Source organism: Diuraphis noxia, unplaced genomic scaffold (genome assembly GCF_037042655.1).
Source record: "Diuraphis noxia isolate RWA-SAM2 unplaced genomic scaffold, SU_Dnox_SAM2 contig0001, whole genome shotgun sequence".
In the NCBI taxonomy this organism is placed as follows: domain Eukaryota; kingdom Metazoa; phylum Arthropoda; class Insecta; order Hemiptera; family Aphididae; genus Diuraphis; species Diuraphis noxia.
This window is the reverse complement of record NW_028301711.1, coordinates 57,315,550-57,339,505: the sequence shown is the minus strand read 5'-3', so window position 1 is coordinate 57,339,505 and position 23,956 is coordinate 57,315,550. Positions and strand designations below refer to the sequence as shown.

The following is a 23,956-nucleotide window of genomic DNA, read 5'->3' as shown; positions in this document are numbered from 1 at the left end:
TCCGAAGTCCATACAATTTACATTTATTGAATTGTACGAGTATATCGGTAGTCATGAAAGATCATGCTCATCAGGTAAAAATATTGATTTATATGTTATGTATATTATGTATGCCTGAGCATATTCGTTTCCATTCGAAGTCTGAAATAGTTAACGGTTAGCATGCTACAATTTTCACTATTAATTCTTCAGAAGTAAGGGCTGGACGTATATTCTATATTATAATTAAACACAATGTGCCGTTAAATTACTTCTGAGTGTGATGGTGGGTTTCTGCTATGAATAATTTTATTTATTGACTTAATTATAGATAGATCTAGACATGTTAATGAATATTTCAAATTGTTGAGGTCGAGCAATACTCGGAAGACAAATTAACGCATTATTTTGTCAAAAGATCATTAGTTTCAGCTAAACTAAAATTCAGCTCAGAACGCTCATGTTTGCCTATGTATAAAACATATTCTATAATGTTTGTTAATATGCGTTTGATGAGATTATATTATGGTGTTTGATTTTATTAGGTGTTTTTTTTTTTTTTTTTTTATCAGTCAAACGTGACAGATTTCATCAGCCAAAACGTTGGCGAATTTAGTCAATAATAAAGTATTAGATCTATAAAATACGATTATATAATATAAATTATTATATTTTGTAATTTGTATATTTGTATTACTATATTGTATAACCTGCCATTCATACAACAACTCGACTTGTGACATTACCCACTATCGATATAATATTATGGTTTATTGTCTTTATAGTTATTAGCAGTCCTGTATTTGAGGAAATGTATTCAAATACTATTTAAGTATTGAATACATTTTTAAATACTTGAAGCATTAAGTATTTTTAATGATATTTTAAATACTTTTTTGTATAAAATACTCATTTGTGTGAATACTTTAATTTTTTTTTCAATTATTTTTTTTTCATTCGAAATATTTTGTTGGAAAAATATGATTGTCAAGTGTCAACTACAATAATTTAATAATAGTTTTACTTAATATTTTGAATTTCTATGTTAGCCAAAACTTGAAGATTTCTAAAAATAGAAATTCAATAACAATATTTCCTTTTGCATTATTAGATAGGTAACTTTTGATCTGTGATAATATCAAACACAATGTGTACCCTTTATGATAACGCGGGATTACGGGTATGATATAGATTGGTCCACTATATAGCTGTAAGCATGCGACGTTTTATTTATTAATTTAATGGTATGTGTAATGAGTATACTTAGACAATAGTTGGTAGTTGAGTAGTTTGTCAATTTGTCTGTCTGTTGAAAGGTGTAATTTAAGTTTTTACAGTGAAGTAATTACATAAAAAAAAATTACTTATCTACTTAAAGTTTTAAGATGAGTAATTTTGGCCATAATACTGAATTTTTAAAACATTATGTCTATAAAATTTAGTAAACATTTATTAAATAAGTAAAATAAAAATTATCATAAACCTACTGTGTCTATAAGACCTACGTTATAAAAAAACATACTTTAAAAACCAAAAGTATTTGAAAAGTATTCCAAATATTTTTTTTTTAATAATTTGAGTTGTATTTGAAATACTATAAAATTTAAATATTTGAGTAGTATCTTAAATACTTAAAAAAAAAAAATGTATTTTAGTAACTCAAATACTTTTTAAAAGTATTCTCTAAAGGTATTAGCCGGAGCCATGTTTGGCTGTATTGTTGACCAAATTGATTTTTTTCGTGTTCAGTCATACCTAAAATCACAACCAACACGGAATTTAACGAATATTTTATTAGATTTTCGTCAACAGGACATCACAATGTTAACTATAACTTACTTTAATTGAATGACTTTAAAAAAAAGTTTATCACATACCTTATTGTAATTTTAAAACTATGAATTACATTGTTATTTCTAATATTTAAAATTACTATAAAATATAAATGTGAATTTTCAATGGTATATATCATCACGTCATATAAGATAGTAAATTTTGTGTCACGACTTTTGCTTAATTATTTTCAAGCATTTAATATATACCATAGCGAACAATGAATTATTATTAATTCAGTTTTAAAATTAAAAATTATTCCACAGTGTTAAAATATTTGAAAAACAATTTTTTTTACAATTTAAATAGGTACACTGATTTTTTTCAGTTGATTGCTGTACTTTTGAAAATTTAACTGGGCTAATGAATTATATTTCAAGAAGGCTAATGGGTTATATCGCACACCCACACTTTTTTTATGTATTCGTATATATTTACTTATAATAATATGGTGAATACAGTTCATAGGTCTAAAACTAATTTATTTAAAATATAAACAAAACGAGGTTAATGTGGGTGCAAGACTTTTTTTTATTTAGATAAGCCACAACAATATAGATTATTGACTATGATAAAAAAAGGATTAACATGTTTTTTTGAATTTGTGCAATATCATATAAATTGGTAGTTTTAAATATTTCAAAATATTTTCTGTGTTGGCTGGATCAGGACCAAGTGCTTCATGGAGGTTGTCATAAATTTGGAGATTTGATCAGATATCCATGTAGGTTCGGCTGAGAGTATTTCTCCACATGTTTTGCATTGGTGTGGTTTCGTAAGGTACCAGTCATATATCTATAACATTGTACTTACATAAAAAAAACTATAACTGTAATATATCTAAAAAACATCAAAACTACCCACTAAAAAAAAATTACCTGATTTTTAGACCCGGTTACTCTCATATAGTCACGTGGGCTTGAGCAGTATATAATTTACTTTCTTTACTTTTCGCGAACGTCATTCGCTGTGCAAAACTTCTACTAGTACCAGTAGTATCTACTACTAATAATAATAATACGTGCGTGTAAAACAGTATTGTTTTATCGATCCTAGCGTATAGTAATCCGACGTAGTATAACTCTGCGTGCGCTTGTTCGATAGAGTAATATATGCGTGCGATATATACAATATATGCGTGTGTATATACGGTCTAGCTGACTATGGTAGTAGTCTTGGGGGTGTGGGGTGTAGACGATGGATTTTCTTGGCAAGAAAACGTGTGCGGGAAACAACTTAATATATTATTATTATATTCGTATCACGGACCAACGAAGGGTGACACGACGAGGGGCATCCATCGAGTGGCAATAACTTCCAACACTTGTTGTATTGGTTTCGCTCATTGGCAACCGTCCCGCGGTGGCAATTCAAATTAAACGCAACAATGATAATGATATGCGTACATACACGGCCGACGTTTACGCACACGTATTGTGTATTTGGACGCATATTTTGCGCCCGAACACGGTGTTTGCCGATTTGAGACGATCGTTCTGCAAAGATTTATTGGATGACGCGTATTACATCCAATCCTCTCGACCTTTTTGCCGCCACCCCCAACGGGTGGGGTCTTATAATTCGATTCGTTCCGAACCGGTAACGCGACGATATTTGGCACTCGATACGAATGATTATCGACATCGTTGTTATTGTATTATTAAACGAACACGAAATTCCTATCAAACCTGCGTATGTAACATTAAGCCGCGACTACAACGTATAACGGTATAATAAATTATTATAATATTACGTATAAAGTGCTATACATATAGCGTCGTACGACGGATTCATAAAATCATTGTTCAACACGCACACACACACACACACATATAACTTAGTGGGAAGGTACACATTTTCTGCTTTAAACGACAAAAAGTAATCTCGAGACGATACATATTTTAAACATCTCATGTGATTTGAGGCGATTTCCGTATGCTTAAACTAAAATTATGCTTTGGGCGCCAGCTAGATTCGCATAGTATTTCGTTCAACCGACTTTCAATGACAAACGACCGAGAGGCACAGTCCTGAATAGTTAACTTGTTAACTTTTCGTTGAATTTTAGGAATTTATTAACCATTATTATGAAACAATGTTCAAGCAAATATTTTCAAATTGTAACGAGCGACTTGCCACATAAATTCAATTTATTTTCAACTTATTAAGGATAGACGGATATCAATCCAACGCCATACGTAATGTCTTATGATGTACAGTATTAATTAGCCATTGCTATATTTTAAAATAGGTGTAAAGGTATAAATCATAACATCATTTTAAATGTTTTTGTTTTTATATCCCTTTTTAGAGGAATAAGACAGTATTTTAGTATTTCGTAGAATATGCAATAAATTGGGAAGTAGAAACATGTACACATTATAATAGTAAATCTTATGGTCAAGCCCTTAAACAGTAATCGTTGTACTTGGACCCTGTATGAATAAGATATTTAAAATATAATAACATTAATAACGTTTTATGAAATTAATATAATGAGTATATTTTTTATAATAATATTAGGTATACATGGAACAATTTTTTTCATAAATATTTGCTATTTAGTTTATGATTTTAATTCTTATATTTTTTTTTAAATTCTTAACAAACACTGTTATATATCATATATATGTATTCATATTGTATGTTGGATCATACACAAATTTAGACAACTAATACAAATTTAGAGTTTTAATTAAGAAAATTATAAAAAATTTCAATAAAAGTAGAAAAGCTAATTTTAAAATATAACATGGAGCACATGCAACTTACCTAAAAATATATTTGTTAAATGATAGCTCGACAATCCTATTATTAACTAAAAAATACCTAGGTATACTATATCACTGACTTAGTATTCATTTTATACTTTTATTATATTCATACGTTGGATTGTTTATTTTCTTCTTTTTTTTTTTTAATTTAAAAATACTTATTGACTTATTCACCTCTTAATTTTATGTAAAGAAAATAAATACATTATCAGTTTTATAAAAATTTGTAACTTTCCAAATCACTTTTTTCATAAGGTGAATGTAAATTTACTTACATTCATGTTATTTTGAACAATATCGAATTGTCTGTAAGTTTTTATTACAAAATTTTATTTTATTCAATTTAACATTTTTAAAGTGCATATTTTCTTAATATTATGTAATAAATTTACTGTGGCTTGGGAATTTTAAAACTGCTTTCCAATTTGTTGGGTTCATTATTTCTTAATTATTTTTGGACTCGAAAAAGGTATTAAGCAGAAAATATTATGCTTAAAACTACTTAGTTCAACAATGATAAATTTAATTAAAACTAACGTGGATATTTTGTCATATTTTGCTTTTGCTAATAGTTTGACACGGTAGCATTTTCTCATCAGCCATACAACCTGTAAATCGACACGAATGCACAGAGGTTTAATAGAAATTGATAAGACTGCGGTTGTTCAGCGTTAGAACGTTGGTGTGAAATTACATGACATGCAAAGCTGAAATCACTTGGCATACGTTATTTTTGGATACGAAAAAATATAGAATTAATAACCATACGGTTGGGCGATAATAAATGACAATGCTTTTATACGCATATACTCGTAAAATACTAAATTCTTCTTCTTCTTCTTTTCTAAAGGCTTAGCCTTGCCATAGTTAGAAAAAAAATGTCCACTCATCTCTCTCCAATGCCGGAGTCTTCATATGTAAATATCCGCTACATCCAGCCAGTCCAATCATTTCTACTATGAATGTCTTCCTCGGTCTTCCTCTTCCTTTGCGTCCATTGATTCTTCCTTCCATTATGTTGGTTATGAAAGGGTTATGTCTCAATAAGTGTCCAATAAGTTTTCTGCTTCTTGATCTAATGATGGATAGTAATACTCTCTTTTCCTTTTTCCTCTACTATTTAGAGAATTTCATCGTTGCTCTTCCTTTCAGTCCAACTAATTTTTCCTTAAGTAAAATTGTATGTTATGTTTTTATTTGATCCAATCTTGGTTTCTTTGGATAGGTAAAATCTATTTGTTTGTTACTAATAGTATAATCATAATATAATGGACATGCGTTAATGGCTAAAATATTATTTTCAGTTTGTTGTCTTTATCACTTGAAGAAATTGAGAATCCAAATGCAAATTAAAAATCTGTTAAACTATCTGGTATACTTGATAGATTATGCTCATTTGATTGCGTTTTTACATCACATTATGTTTAACCTATATTAAAATGAAAAATAAAAAAAATTATATGGTGACAATTACCCAATTACGAACATCCATGAACATCAAGTGAAAGTTGAAGCTTTCTATGAGCATTTTGCACAAACGATATTTTTTGAAGGAAAAATAAACTGTGTGCAAACGAATCGTAATAGTAATCATAAATTTATTGTAATTTTGTCGAATTTGTGCAAACAAAGGCTACTTTTTTTCATTTAATCTTTGATATACGAGTATTTATTAGACCACATACACATTCTAGTTTTGAAAAGTTTTACTAAAAAGTGACACATGATGTACTTATTTTAAAAACATACTATTTAACAATTAAATAATATTATAACGTAATTAGATATATTTTGTCTATATTTATTAATTAATTATATTTTATTTTAAGTTTAAAAAAAATAAATACTTACAAATCTAGGAATATAACATTTTTCTAGAAACCATTTCATAGAAGAAATTATAGACTTATTTATATAGATTATTAAAATCAGCTCAAAATCAATAATTTAATAGGTATTTACATACATATAAATCTGTACTTACTGACTTTATATTATAAGCTCTTGTTTTGACTATCATAAAAAATAGTTTACTCTTTCATGAAATAATAATTAGTATGAATAAATATAATTAATGTTTAATACACTATTACCCATCCAGTAAATAAACTGTGTATGGGTATGTTTTTAATTGTTTAGTTGTGTAGATAAATCTAGGATCCATAAACCAACCGACAAAATATTGCATTACGATATTTAATTAAAACTTTTATGCACATAATGTAATAACACGGCAGATTTTTTTTTTTTCGTAAAAGAGTGAAAAAAAGTATTTTATCAAATATTATTCACAGAGGTAAAACTATAAATTCTTTAAATTTATGATTTTTTCAATATTAAAAAATAATCAAGTATCGTGGTGCAAACACATACTGTTTTGATAGTGAATATTAGTTTTCTAATCATTAGATTAGTAATTTTTTAAATGTGTCAGCCTAAGTTAATTTTTTTCTTCTCAAATGTACACGTTTTCTTTTAATTGATTCATTACTTTATTGATTTCGGAAAGCAGCCATCATATTTCCCTTATCTACCTATTTGATTCAATTGGCAAACCATATTTCTGATGATTTCTCTTTGTAGCGTAAGAAATTCTAGGAGTCAGTAATATATTTAATAAAGTTATATTTTATTTTTTCAAGTACAATTTTTATTAAAAGTATGACATTCCGACTTGTATATATAATTGTAACCGTTGACTACGATAACCGAAGCGTATGATAATATTTATATTTTGATAAGATTATTAAATTAAGTACCAGTAAATTGGGTACTTAGTTAGTTTAGCATTGTATAACCAAATATATATTTTTTTTAGATCAAATAATTAATTGTGTTTTATAAATTTCACAGCGTGGACATCCGAGGCAAGTTTACAGATCCTAACAAGTCACATTGGAAGGACGAGTCGTTGGAAGGCAGGTCACACTTCCGAATGTTATCCGAACCGGCTATGTTAACCATCGATAACGTATCGGAAATGGATGCCGGAATTTACAGATGTCGAGTAGACTTTCGGAAATCACCAACCAGAAACTCCCGACTCAACCTAACAGTAATTGGTAAGTACCTACAGGTTATTTCTTTGTAGTTTTGTTCTGAACGTATTTCTGGAGTCAAAAATCATATCGCACTGGACAGACATTGGGGGGTGGACTAACACTGAAAACTATCCACATATTCACGTCGTGTTACACGTTTGATATTTTTATCTATGTTTATAAAATGTCGTATGTAGGAAAAATATTGCATGAGTCACGCCAAAGTGAACGCAATGTTATTCCATTTTTATGAATTTTTCAGAACAGGACTTCTTATTAGGTTTTGAGACCATACGTGTTACCAAAGAAACGTGATCAAATTATTTTACTTGTATATATAAACACACAAAATACCGTAGAGAATTTTATGCCCAACGTGATTCACTTGAGAAGAAAGGATATGCCCGACTACTGTCACACGATCTCAGTTTTCATTTTGGTGTCGTCATTGTGTGATTATTTTTTAACCAATTTCGTTGGCTAAAATAAAAGCTAACATTTTTATGACATACAATTACAATTTTAATCGTGACGTTTTAAAGTTTTCAATTACATCTTTCTACATAAATACAATTTAAAACTATCGAATATTAAACAATTAACTATAGACAGTAACACTAATTAAATCAAATAATTTGTTTTTGATTTTGCAAACTCGACACACCATTAGTAAAGTTTGAGGTAGTTATGGTGTATTTTATGTCAACGATTGTAATTTAGATGAAAAAAAAACAATGTTCTAAGAATGCTCTCGGCATCAAGATATTTTTTGTATAACTGTTGTTTAAAGAAAAAAAAGAACTACAAACAATACATTTCCACATCATTTTCGTAAAAATAGTTAGCTTACAGTCAGAAACAATCATTTCTATTGGTGTAAAAACAATTCATTGTATTATATTTTTTATAAAAATAGCAATAATTTTACATCTCCACTCACATAATACATTGAAGCTAGAATATTTTGTTGTAATAAAAATAAAAATAAAAATAAAATATCTATTTATGTATTAAAATTAAATTGAAGTTTTAAGAAAATAAACCAATAATTTTCGTAATTAATAAAAATACAGAATATCTTTGAGTTATATTTATTTTGTAAATAAAACAGTAATTAAAAAAATTGAGTAGGTACCTGGTCGCGTTTTCAAACATATAATTTGCATTAAGATGTTTTACAAAGAAATCTAAAATAGAGATTTAATGTGAAAAAAAAAAAAATATTACTACCACTTAAGATCCATTATTCTACAATATTGTTTTAATCTATATCAATCTGAATTTATTATCTTGACAAAAATAAATAAAATTAAAGTTTTTCGTAAAAAAATCAGCATTTTGCAGTAACTACAACTTATATATTTTTAAAATGGATATTATACACCTTTAGTCTGAATATGTTATATATTTAATCACAACTATTAGTCATAACTCATAAGTGAATTTTATAATGTTATGTTTTAATGTTTTAGTGTAAATAAATACGATTTTAAAAAGATTACTAAAAAACTAGTTGTCATAGATGTAGTTGATTTGCCTATACAAAACGCCGGCATAACTAAATTATAATATTATGTCTTGTGATTTGATTGAATTTCGAGAAATAATGTATTAAATGTAAGACAACATTTCTGGAGCATATTATTTCTATCAATTTTCAACGCTTAGCATTGCAATTTATAATGAATCCTTAATATGGTTTTTGTGTGTTTTATGTGAAAGTACTTTTATTGATGCAAAATGTTTACCAACAATATTATGTCGCTATTACAGTTAGTGTTACTTTATTAAAACATTTTTTATAGACTCGTATAAGACACTGTCATTATCCAACTTAACACTAAAAAATATATTAATTCGATAACGAGGTATTATGTAAATTAATATTGTGTATCTTTTTCATGTTTATAAAAAGTTTTTGTTGTATATTTTGTTATCGAATAATAATATGAACCTACTCAAACATAATTTAACTTTTAACAGTGAATGATATCGTAAATAGGTAAAATAGGCCAAAAACATAATTTAGGACAGAATATTTGCAGAGGATGTTAAATTTGGTTAATGCCTCTTAATATTATATAGATATTTAATTACCCTTAATAGTTTATATTAATAATTCACTCCTAAAATATAGGATATATAAACTAAGATTTTGTTTAATTATTAACAAAACATTATCTTAAGTTGATCGATTCATTCAATAGTTATTTTTTTTATATATCATATAAATCATATTTAAATAATAACTATATTATACAAGTTCTAAGAAATATTTCTGAAATTTAGATAATTTAAATTAGTTTTTGAAATGATTCTTTTGTTTTTCCCTAATTTTATGACGTATTTTAAAATAAAACAATTTTAAAAAATTTTGACGACAGCATACTTCCACTCAAAATATTTTATATATTTTGTATTTATTAAAAATTTAAATTGGATATGTATTACAAGGAATAGATATTTTACTATGCCTTAAAATTTAATTTTAATATTTTTAAAATTTATTTTCTAGTAGGTGAAAAAAGAATTTTAAACGTTTTTGATGGTGAAAATAAAATGAAAGAAAAAAGGCGAAAATAATAATCTATGACTTATTATTTTCATATCATATTAGCATTTGTTAAAAACTTTCATAAAAGAGATGATAGAAATGTCACCACCATCTTAGAGCTTGTCATTATATACAGGTCTAATCTTTGGTTGATTGGCAGGTGTCGGCGATTTACGTCACACGTTGGATATTTTTTTTTTTGTCCCTTAGATCTCGTTTTAACACGTTATTATATAATATTATATATAGACGAATACATTATATATATATATATATATATATATAAAATCACTGTTAAAAATAAATAAATAATAAACTCACTCTCAAACATCTCGTTAAAACCGGCTAACGTCAGCCAAACAGTGTCTCCAGATACGAAAATTCTTGAAAACGACTTTAACACACCAGTGAGTCAGCTTGGAGAGTCACTGAAAACCGTATGAGCGTAGGTACAAAATATGTCAAAAACAAACTGTATAGGAGCGTGCCGTGGTGGGAAATCAAATAGTATTCAACTCGTGTGCGATCATGAATCTCGTACGTACAACGATTTATGACCCCACGCAACTTATGCTCGTAAACTAAAATAAAACTATATTTTAAATCGAACGACGGCGACGATATTATGATGAAGGTAGATGAAATAAATTTATAATGTAGGTACCTGCAGCGTAATACGTAATCGTCGAGTAATACTACTTCTGTTCACTGCAACTCATTATTACTCTTATACTCTTCAGTATTTGAAACGACGGAATATTATTACGTACGCTAATGTCATGAATTTAACATTAATGTTATAATGTAAAATATAAATGATATTTTTCAGTCTAATAAACGTCATACCGTATAGTGAGCCGTACGTATATTTCGTATATTTATTTGGAGACAAACTCGTAGGATTCCAGATCAATATAATTTAAAGATTTAATTACATTTTTATGGTACAGGTTATTAAATAAACGGAAATATGGAATAGTATTTTATTATTAATAAACACAAATAACTTTTAAAAAAATGTTCATATTGTATTTGCGATTATATTTTCAGTTTCAAGCTATAGTTATAATATAACTATAACATTTGAAAGTAATAAAATGTGCAATATTAAATTAAGTATTATATAAATATTTTACTAAAATATGTCAACTAAAAACTGAGGTTGAAAATAATATAATAGTATTTTATTTCAATCATTTTATAACATTCTTGGGATTTTTTTATAATAATACGATTTTCAATGATTATTTATTTTCATTTCATTAATTTTAATTTGGAATACTAATATCCACTTAAAATATAACTAGTGAAAAATTCTGTTACTGCGAATCTACTAAAGGTATATTGAACGTTAGTGGTATAATCCAATATATATATATTTCAACTTAAATATATTTTTTGAATTTGAATAGGTAATTTTATATTGTGGTCTATAAGATTATTATTGTAACTCAATATTATACGAGCTTACCAAAACGTATGGTGTATTTAGCTGGGTAATTAAATAACAGCATAGGTTTTAATTCATTAAAATAAGAATATATTTTGAATCGCATGATATAGGTTCGTAACTGATCAATATTTTATAAATGAAATATTTTAATATCTTTAAAAATCTACCTATTTTAATTATATATATTTTTTTTTATTTAAATATATATAGCATATTAATTACGGCCCGTACAAGCAAAATATGTCTGTTTTAATTTTATTTTCAACTAACTTTATCAAAATCGAGTAAATTGTTAATTAATGTCTATTCCATTACGCTAATTTTTCGAGATTACAGTATACTAATATTTGCTGAAATTACCTATAGAGAATATTTAATTAAAATAAAAATAAAAAAAGTAAATCTTAATATTCAGTTTATAATGAACCTATCTATAAGGATGAATACTGGCGAAGTTTTTGTATCATGTGAGTTTTCAATTGTTTAGGTTCTTTTTTATTTGGTTTCAGTCCAGATATAATACAACTCACAGTTATAATGTGTGAACAATATTGTACAGTTGTATAAGACAGTAAACGCGATATTTTAGAATATTGTTCGATTTATAATCGAATTTATAACACGTAAAACTCGTCGACGAAACGTGAGATGATTTAAAGGTTCAGCCGCGTCACCGCAGATTGCGCTGGTTGTTTTTCTTATAAGGATTAAAATTAACTTCTTTTAGCCAGTTCAATAATGACGACAAAAAAAAAAAAAACTAAATATATAAATATATAAATAAATATAAAATAAATACGCGAGTTTGAGTTCATTTGGAGCATTAAATATCGGTTTAATTAGACTTTTATAAGACACTAAATAAATTACTACCTAAGCGATATGATTTGGTTTTCCCACTTTTTCGATTTATTTATTTATTTTTATTTTACGAATGGTATAAAAAAGTTCAATAAGGCATTAAACAAAACCGTAATGGAAAAATAATAAAAAAAAGTTTTGGTGACCGAGTTATTCAAAATATATACAAAAATAAACAAGCGGTTTTTATCCGACGGTCGATCGATTAGAATAATTTTAAGATCCAATTATACTTTCTTTTTTTGGCTAGTTTTTTATCGGACGTTTATAGTCTTTTTTTCTGTTACAATAATCTCAAACTATTGATTTTTTGTACGGTCTCACTCTCTTGGATTTTTTATACTTAAAACTAGACACTGTGTGGTATTAGGTATAACATGTATAATTATAGGAGAATCTATGTTTAAACAATTCTATGTTACCATGTTATTTTTTATTTGAATTTCCAATCGCTCTTGTTATAAGCTTTTATAATAGAATATAATACCATTAAAAGTTTGAAAATTCACATTTATATTGTGAAATCAGAAATATACGTGTTCAAGTGTAATATTTTATAAGTATTTACTGAAGTTATCTTAGTGTAAATAAAAAGAGCGAACAAATTGTAATACTTTAAAAATAAATTTTACTTTTCGTGGCTTATAAAATATATATATAAAATCTTTTCTGAATGATAATATAAATATTACGAAGTTGTGTGGTGTACCTATCTCGGACTTTTTCTTTCAATAATTATTTTCAAAAGTTTTGTTATTATAAATTTATTTTAAAAGATGCCAAACAAAATTAATCCATTTTAACCCTTTGTCGATATATTGTTGGTATACAAAATAATATGATGGTTTAAGAAAACTTTTCTGTAATCCTGATTTCTAGTGACTGAATTTGCGGTATTTTCAACTTTAATGCACATATTTAATTTTATCATTCGAGTATCGTCACATTTTAATGATAACCTTTAATATAGTATATAAATGTATTTCTCATAAGGGTACTTTGGTTTAATTGTTACACCTGATTTTATTTAGTTGTTAGTCCATATTTTTTATCATGAGTTAACAATATAATAACTCTTAACGAGCTCTTTATGAGCAAAGTCTTCCATGTAATACTTTACATTTCTATATTCTCTTTATCTAACAAATAAAAATAAATAAGAATATAATATTTCGCGTTAGGTACAATATAATTATAATACTAAACTTTATTGATTTATTTTTATCTATTTTACTTGGAATCTGAGGGTCACCGCATTGTGTTCTTAATAATTTTCCGAAAATAACAGATGGCTACTTTCATTGGTGGAAATGCATTTTATTTTTTGATTCGCCGCTACAAATTTTATAAATCCTGACAAGTTGTAAACCGTGTTTATCCGAAATTTTCTCACTTTTTCAAAAGAGATATTCTGGCATTACGTTGGCTATAGTAAATCGTCCGTTAACATGTAGGTATCACAACAAAGTTCGCGTAAAAACTAATTTCAGACACGTGCAGTGGCGGGTGGTCATGGTGGCTCGTTCAAGAATCGTATAGTACAACTTTTGTCGTCAATTCGCCAATCTTAAAAATCCATTTCGTTTTTTAACGGTTTGAGACACGCTCCTCCGTTTAAGACATGCGTTCAATACACGACGGTGGCAATTTATTAATAATATATTAACGTAATCGTGACGGATGATCTCCAAGAACAACGCATTATTATTCTCTTTTCGCGTTCGCTTTTCTTTCGACAAATGATGCACGTCGGCGGCGGTAGTGGTGTGTCTACTCGGGAATCGCTCCCACGCTCGTGTCGGTTACAAACGCGTTTGCAAACGTCAATCTCGCACACACTTGATAAGATAAACATATACATTACACTACAAGTATATGCATAATGCGTTCGTGTGTGTATATTTATCACGTCTAGGTGATTTTAACGTGCAATATATGTGCGTGAGATGTGTGTGGGGTACATGCAGTCGTGGATCCAGAACATATTTACCGGGGGGGGGGAATCAAATTGTATTAATAGAGATTATGAGGGTTTATTATGTTAATATTTTTCGACATCAAGATAATGATGATTACTAATTAGGTTACCTTAAAGGTACAAACGTACAACTTAAAATTAGCTTAATTTTCTTATTATTTATAGTTTTCAAATTGCAAAAGGAATTTTTCTTTTGCTTTTGGAGAAACGTTGAATTAATTTTTCAACATAGATGTCTATGTCCCTGTGGATGTTCAATAATGCAAGTCCAGTCAAACGTGTTTCACACATTGTTGATCTTGACCATGTTTTAAGACGTCGTAATGAAGAGAATGTTCTTTCAGAACTAGAATTACTAATAGGCAAAGTAATTAATAATTTTAATATTTAAATTATTAAAGGAAAAACGTCTTCATCACAATTTTGTAATACATCAATGGCATTCTTAGAAATTACTGATGAATCTTTTTTTCTTTCCAAATATAGTATTCACCAACTAATTTCGAAAATACCTCATTACTATGTAGTAATATTTGAAAATCTTTGGCGACTGATTTTATTCTGTCAATTTCTTCTTATTGGTCAAAAAAATTGACGAAAGAAAAAACGATAACTAAAATAATTCATGTACCGTACATGATATATATGTATATATATATATATTATATATATAACTCACCGCGCGTATAAAATTATTATCTAATAATCGTATTTTGTTTCTCTCCACGATAACGGCGCTAGACCGTATCACTCATATTATATGAGCAGAGAAATGTTTCTTGGTGAGTCGTGTGACCAATTTTGGTGACCAATAATGGGTCAATTTTTTCGTGGTCATAGACAAGATGACAGGAAAAGGGTAGTCGGAGACACTCTGAGTGGTTTTGATTTCAAAAATTAATAGGTACCAAATAAATAAGTAAATGATATTATCTATCACATTTCACATGTTTAATTCTGTGCCCACCACTTTAAAAATACTAATTACAGTAGTAATATATCTGTATATAAAGTCTTAAAAACTATTTAACAAAGTTTCCAAACATGGCAAGTTACTACACATGTAAACAAATTTTGTAAGTACCTAACTATTAATTATGAGTGCGGATGTTATAAATTTTAATAATTATTTCATATTTATGTTATTTTTTCAGTCAACTTGTTTATTATCTCTAGACAGAAACAGACTATTTGGTTAATCAAAAAATAAAAACAAAAATGAAACATGATTCCATTAATTTCTATTAGGTCTTATAGATAAATACAAATCCCTGTTTTATGTCGAGATCTGTAATCTGACTTTTTAAAACGTGTATGGTTTGAAAAAACTTTTACTAGATAAACGAATTTTATTTGAAGTTTGATAATGAAGAGAGATTAATAAGTTCAATGATAAGATTCATGCAATATATTATTTCAGCTTTCATAATGAAAACAACTACACGTCTTTCACGTAAAATAATATATCGTAATATACTTTAACACTTAAATCGATGGACATTGGTTGTCCTCATGTGATCGAGTTCTAAGAAAATAAAATTTATTTAACCTAGAAACCAGATGCGTAGAATGGTTGTACGAATGGCTGGCTGGCAAGGGCGTGACATTCAACTTGCACGCGTCATTTGTCGTATGTGTGTCTCCAAACAAGTTTAAAATTACTTTCTGGGTTTCTATTCACCAGGCAACGAGAAAACTACGAGATTGGAAAATTCGGGTCGTTTAAGTAAACTTTTTTAATGATACAAATCCTAAACTTTAAATCCATTATTGATCAATGTTCTATACCCATATTATATTTTGGCACCATAAAACACCAATATACACCCGCATGCATTCGGTGAACTTAAATTCACGTATGTATATACCACGGTGACGACAAACATTTAATTTCGACCAAAAAGTTTCACAATAAACGTTTTAGTAATCAACGTATTAAATAAATCGTCTAAGCGACAAACGAAAAAGTGTATGATTTCAAAAACAAAAAACGCGATTCACACGCCACGCCGATAATTTTACTTTATACAATTTAACAGCATAAACTTGGTAGGTATAAATAAAATCATCGTGATATTTTATTGTACCAAAAATTATTATTTCCAAAGTCGAATTTCAATTGTCGTGTACATTTTCGAGCTAGCACATATTGTTACTATATTATTATATTGTTATTATTTATAAATAACTGCCACGGTAACTGGGGCCATTGGCTACATTAAATTATTACACGAGATTAAAACTTATTTTATAATAAAAGATACAAAGTTGATTTTAGTTATATACATTCTAGATTTATAATAATTATTAATATATTTATATAAATATGTTTTTTAATTGTATTAAAGAGTTCTAATTCCTTGAGGAATTCGAGCACTTGAGTAGTTCTGAAGGTTAGATTTTCCGATAAATGGTAGGTTTAAATGTATTTCTTATGTTGAGTTTCATACTTCCTACATTTTTTAATATGTGTTTGATCGTCAAAGGGTGGGTCTTCTTTTTTCTTCAAAAAACCACAAGTTAACTGGTATAACCTATTCTGAGCCTGTTAATGGCCACTTCTTCTTTTCTCTGAGTGAGTTGTTGTGCCATAGAACTATATGATTTTTAATTTCATTTAATTTGGTGTTGGATATTTTCCATTTGTTTTGTCATATATCAAGAATGAATGCTATATTTAATCATCAGTTTGTCGTCGGATTTTGAACACACTTAGCTTTGGATTGCGTCTGCTGATATAATTGCCTATTTTGCTAATTTTTCCGCTTTTTCGTTTCATATGATATCAGTGTGGTTAGATACCCACATTATTTTTATACTAAAGCTTTCTTCTTATAGAATATATATTTGGTTCAGTATTGTCATTGCAGTCTCATTCTATATAAAGGAGTTTTGGATACTCATAAGTGTACTGAAAGAGTGACTGAAAATTTGGCTTTTTGTATGTTTTATTTTTAATAAAATTGAGGGCTTGGACTATAAGCGTGTGTTTCAACCGTATAAATGGAACAGTCGTTGGGTAATCTTACCATAATTACTGTATCTTGGTATATCACAGCTGCGCCAACTCCTTTGTCTGATTTGGAACCATCTGTGTATATTTCAGTTTAATCTTTATACCTACATTTAATCTGCAAAAAGTATTGTCTATATATGTGAGGAGTTGTATTGTTCTTTTGGAGAGTATTTATTTCTGAATAAATTTTTATTTGGGATATCCAAGGAAGGGGTTTAGGAGATTTCCCTTGTAATTATTCCAGCATGTAGGTATGCAAGAAATTTATTTATTTTTTTAAATTTCGTTCATCTTTAATATTTTCCATGATTTTTAGTTAGTTTGAACTGTTTTAGATGCTGTTGTTATAACATTTAGTAGTCTACGGATTTTAAGATATAGTATTCCAGCAATATTTTAAATGCTGCTACATCGGCTTGATTTGAATACGCTTATAGAGATTCTTAAACCTGTATTATGGATAGTGTCAATCATTTTTAGATTATTATGTTAGCCATTGTGAAACGAAAATGATCCGTATTCAATTTTGCAAAGAATTTAAAGCTTTGTATATTTGCCGTATATATTATTATTATAATATTTTATAAGCGTTTTAAAAATTGATTCCAGCAAACAAACCGCTCATAACACTGACAGTTATTGCTTATAGTATCAACATTCAATATATTTTACTTAATAAGCCGAGTCCGGTAGTATATAGCCATAGTTTTCGAGCGCTCGGTGAAATACAAACATAGATTCCCTCGGGCTTTGTTTGAACGTTAGGATACAATACATAATAATATTTTGATTATACGCAATACTATCGTGTAATGTTGCGCCAAGCTCATTAATTATGATTATGCATCTTTTGATAAACAACGCAAGAGTTTAAAATCAAAACCGACCGTTGCGTTCGTTCAACTATAAATAATAAATATTGAGACAATCTCAGTGCGGTATCCGTTAAACGATAATATTATTACCATTATTATGGTGGATGACAACATGACGTTATAATATTATATACCTTTACGAATATAATATTTTACTTAATGTTTCCCCGAGGAACACGCTCAGACAGAAATATTATTATTGTTGTATAGTATTGTCCAGCCGTAAAGTAACTGATGCCCTGTTATTTTCTCACTATTATTGTTCCTTTCTGATCGTATACGTAAATAGTATAAGAATCTTTCAAAACATCTTGAAAAAATATGTTGTTTAACAAAAGCTTTCCTACCATGAAGCCCTTGTCTCATCCAATAGATAATAATAGAATATAAAATAGAGGTGCACCGTGTACCTATGTCTCCATAAGACTGTCGCAGTTGCTTGTCGTTCGCTTTATTACTTTATTAGTATAGTATTATTATGTATTATATTATTTTGAAAAAAATCACGTACGATGGCAACGGTGGATGTCATTTTGACAAGTCAATCGAAATACGAAATCGACCAAACTGAACTATGGTCGTCGTTATTTTCAATTGCTTTGTAGCAGCCTCTTATTTCATTCACACAACCCCAGACTGTGTAACACGTAACGATTTTGGTTTGATTGAAATAGTTTTTGGTTTCTTCAAGGGGCAGTCAATGCATTTCTACGAAAAATAAAACATTTTTAAGTATAATATTATGTGTCGACTTATAAAAAATCAAATTTATGGTAAGCAAGTAAATTTAATTCAATCGAGAATTTAGAAAAATGTATATTATAAAGAAGAAAAAAAATAAAAGCTGGGATATTACAAGTTCAGTGTCAGAACAAACAATTAATTTAGATGCGTTCTTGGAACTCAAAATTCAAATTATCTTAAATATTTGTAGCACAATACATTTTCTCATTTACTAGGAAACATTGTATTTTATTCAATGAAAGTTTAATTTTCATAAATTACACATTAAAAAAAAAAAAAAAAAAACATTAATTTGGAAAATGTCTGCGCATAAAAATATTACTTATTGGGTTAACATACCATACCTTTCAATGTTGTTAGTAAAACGATTAGTTGTTGTCAATCTAAATTCAGTCTTTTACATTATTTCACATCATTAATTTTTGATTGGGAGCTTATAAATTATATCGGAATATATTGATCGTTCAAGTTTCCTTGGTTCACGGTCATTCAGTAAAAAAAAAAAAAAAAAACTTGCTGGTGATTAAAATTGGATATAAACTATGTAATTTTATTGAAGTAAAACTTTTTTCTTGAGGTATGGATGGAGAAAAAAATCGTCACCAAAAATGAAACGCCACGAAAGAACGAAATGTCACGAAAAAATGAAACGGTGTATGAATATGCCCGAGTGTGATAATAATATAATAATATAATCCGCGCCATTTGATTAGTGTGTTGTGTGTGTGTGTGTGTGTGTGTGTGTGTGTGTGTGTGTGTGTGTGTGTGTGTGTGTGTGTGTGTGTGTGTGTGTGTGTGTGTGTGTGTGTGTGTGTGTGTGTGTGTGTGTGTGTGTGTGTGTACGTGTATGCGTGACAGAAAGTGTATTTGCGATCATAATGATACTGTGTATACCTACGTATGGTAAATATGGACTGAGCTCGGATAGTTATGACAGAAATCCTACAAATTAATTTCGTATCATTACTGTGGATGATGCGTCGGGGCTAGTACACTACATTATGAGCGCTTGGTTACCCAAAACACATACAATACAATCTAGAGGCCAGTAGTACACATACTTTACCTAACCGTTTGAAGCTGATTATGCGTGTGTACATATAGTATTTGGTGATAAAATTGCCGAGAATATATTATTATAATAATGTATTAATCACCATCCTAGATGACGCGTAATGTAAATGTTACGATGATCTAGCCTAATGACGATGCATCTCCGTGTTACCTTCAATTTTACTTTCCTGGGTAAAATTCGTTATGTCTGTGCAATCAGCATCTTCTCTTATATACGTCTATGTATTAGCCAATATAATCATTTGATCGTCGTAATAAACTTAATCATATTTTTTTACCTTTTTATCCCGTTAAGTTCAATAGCAGTTGAATTTGTATCATCTGTACAATTTTCAACATAAAATCCTATTAAAGTGTTTGGATTGTTTTTAAAATAACAATTATATAAATATCATATAATTGGTACACACGAAAAGAAATAATAAATTATATTGTGAATTTTTCATTTTCATTTTTTATACAAACTGTATAAATAATACATGGTTTGGTCTAATTTTCGATACATTTTCTATCCCGTTAAAAATATGAAATATTTATATTTATTACAAAGTTTGTAAACATAAATTTAAAACTTTGAAAATCTATAAAATAAGGAAATTCCTTTAAACTTAAATAAATACTTTCACGAAAACATGTATAGTTAAAACTATGTTGTCGTGATTTCAATATTAATTAATATAATTGAACATAAAAATAATGAAAATGTTTATGGCAAAGAGTTGAAGCATATTTTTTAGTCTTAAATTCGCTTAGCCATAAGTAGGTAACTTAAATCAAACGTACTACGATGTTTTGTTATTAAGCTTATTATGTTTTTGGTTGGTAGACAATGTTACATTGTACAATGGGTTGTGTACGATAGTTTATATTCGGGAGTTGTTTTTCACCATTTTGGCCTAGTATAACTTACACTTGTTAATGTCGCTGCATAATATAGGTCTGGAAAGGTTTAGCAAGTTTGTGTGGTTTTCATTTAGCTAGTCTACCCATAATCCGACCGTGGCAGTGTGTTTGGAAAGAATATACGCGGGTCTACGGGATTACGTGATTAAAGACATAGGATTCGCTTTCCGGACAATTTAAATTCGTTCCGCGACTCAGATTGTGAAATCCATATTGACCTTCTCAAATGTTGGTTTTTCATTTCCATCCTCACACATAAGTCAATTTATATAGTGGTTTGAAAAGTTTAAGCCAAAAACTTTTGGGTACCAACTAGTCTCGTCTATCGGGATTTAAGTTCTATTTGCACGGCGGTTACTATAGGTGACCATTGAAATCCACCGAGCGTTCAAATACCGAATAAAATTAAATGTTAGACAAACATTTTACGGTATGTTTAGCGGCATCACAAATTTTTTGAAAAATATTTCTGACATAAGCGTAAATCATAAATGGAAATATAAAAAGAAATCAAATAAAGAGTACTTATGAAGTATAAAAAAATATATAGAATTTCAAAGGTGATTTTTTTTTCAAAACCAAAGTACATTAATAATAATTGCGGTATGAAAAATAAATTATTGAGTTGCAATACATACAAATATTATAATTATAAATAAAAATTGATATAGTTATCTTCCACTCGTATATATATATTCTACATCTGAATTACTCAAGTTAATTAAATAATGTTTTGCTAACGGTCATGAACAATACTTATACAGTATTTATAAAAACACGATATCAGTAAGTAGTTTATAAGCCAGTCAATCGATACAAATGAGGCGGAACGCGTGAAGTCATCAATCTTCATGCCGTATCGATTACATTATCAGCACCAAGAACCCCCGGAGAGAAGTGAGACATTCTCAAATTCTTCTAAAGCGTAAATATATATGCACGCCGAGTTGTCATTTTCATTAATCCGGATTTATAAGACTTTTCGAATGCGTTGTCTCGCATCATTGTAGCAAAGTGTCACTCGAATCTGTACCTAACTTGACGAATGATTTTAGTAATCGATTGTACATGCCAATAAAAAAACATACTCAAATGAAACGGTTTTGGTTTAACGATGGTCTCAGAAAATCGAAGTCAGCCATCCGAAAAAGAAGTTTAAAAGCTCTCTTGTGGTGGTGTTAACGATTGACGATAAGACTCGTGACGGCCGCTTAGAGGCGGTTTTGCTGTGTATAATATTAAATTAACATTATATGTTACCGTGTTCATGGTCACGTGCGGACGAGCACAATCACATGGTCGGGTGAGCAGGTCCTTTATCCGTTTGCGAGGAGAAAATGAAACTGAAGAAGTTATAGGTGCGCTTATGTACCCGTACACACGCGTGGCGCACACTAACTGAACATTTCGTCGCATTAAAACGAATAGTCCAAACCAAGCATGATTGTATATGTATAATGTGGTTGGTAGTGGAGGATTCAGAGTTAATGAAATTTGCTGGTCATATTAGTTCTAATATGAGGATGCCTTATAAAAGGTGGGTTGCAAGGGTTAGGCTGGGGCAGAATGTTGGTGAGAGTACGCGGTCCCGAAGAAAATTCCTTTAACACGTGCACCCCAGGTCAGGTGTATTATGTGCGCCCTTCCTATGTTTTGTGTCATGGTATAATACACGTGAGTTACTCCCAGGTATGTGGGCATGTGCACGGTTGATACCCAGTCGTTTCACGTTGAGATTAACTCGAGATTATCGTATCTGCACCCCGATTTCGGCGGCGATGACGACTACTTTCTTTGTGTTCATCCGTCCGCAGACATTTCAGTCTATTCACCAGACACAGCCGGCTTGTCTGATTCGCGATGGTCTGATCATCGTATACCACAAAGCTCCTTACTACCACCACCACTACCACTCGCAGCTCTATTCCATGATTCGAATTTCTCTCACGACCGCTGACGCTGTTTTCAGCGTAAACTCCTTAGTTTAAGTTTAATAAGGGACATGTTTTCGTGTCTCATTGTGACAAACATTAATATCGCATGAGGCTACGTAGCACGTATAATTGTACGAGAAAAATAATAATAATAAATCGTATAATATGCAACACAATTCGTTAACGTTTTATCACTCCTTGTTCTTTGACATTGTCATGTGCAAATTATAATTTATCGTCGTAATTATTTTAATTCATTTGAAATCAACGAAAAACTGTTGGATTAGAAAACAACTATTATTTTTAAATGTTTAAATGCCATAATAATTACATACCTATACAATTATAATGTGTTAAATTGATATCTACAATAAGTATTGTTCAATTTCGTTACATAATTGACTGGTGTTAGGTGAAGAAAAAAAAACTGGAAAATTTAAATGAAATAAAGTTGTTTTAAATTAAAAGATCATATGCCAACCAAATTTTGAATACAATTGATAAATTTTAAAATTTAAATGATACACATATTTTTATAAATAAATTAAAAAACATGATAAGTCACAGAAAAATTTTATTTCACTTGGATTTCGTTTTTTCCTTCACAAATATTGTATTTCAAAATAAATAATATTACTCACTGTCATTACGTTTTTAAGTATGCTTATGTGTGTTATTCTCTATTTCCAAAAGAGATTTGATGTATAAGTATTGATTAATTTTAAGATAATGTAAACAAACGGTACATATTTTAACTGTTTAATATATTTCTGTATAGTATATTACTTTTAGTTAAGAAATTCTTTCACTGATAATGAATTTATAATAATATTTACTTTTCATTTATACATTTCTCCATATTGTTTTTAGCAAGATAGTGTTATAAAATATTCCAATTTTTTTTAATGAAATTTAATTTTTTTTGTTATTGCTGTAG

General features: G+C 28.8%; 1 protein-coding gene across 1 annotated transcript in view; it reads left to right on the top strand.

The window, feature by feature from the left end:
- LOC107162698 (uncharacterized) overlaps nt 1-23,956 on the top strand; it is a 564,476-nt gene that overhangs the window by 435,115 nt on the left and 105,405 nt on the right. Inside the window, exon 3 of the mRNA XM_089218652.1 lies at nt 7,440-7,648. Within this exon, the coding sequence (XP_089074778.1) occupies nt 7,440-7,648 (209 nt within the window). The remainder of the gene's footprint in view (nt 1-7,439; nt 7,649-23,956) is intronic.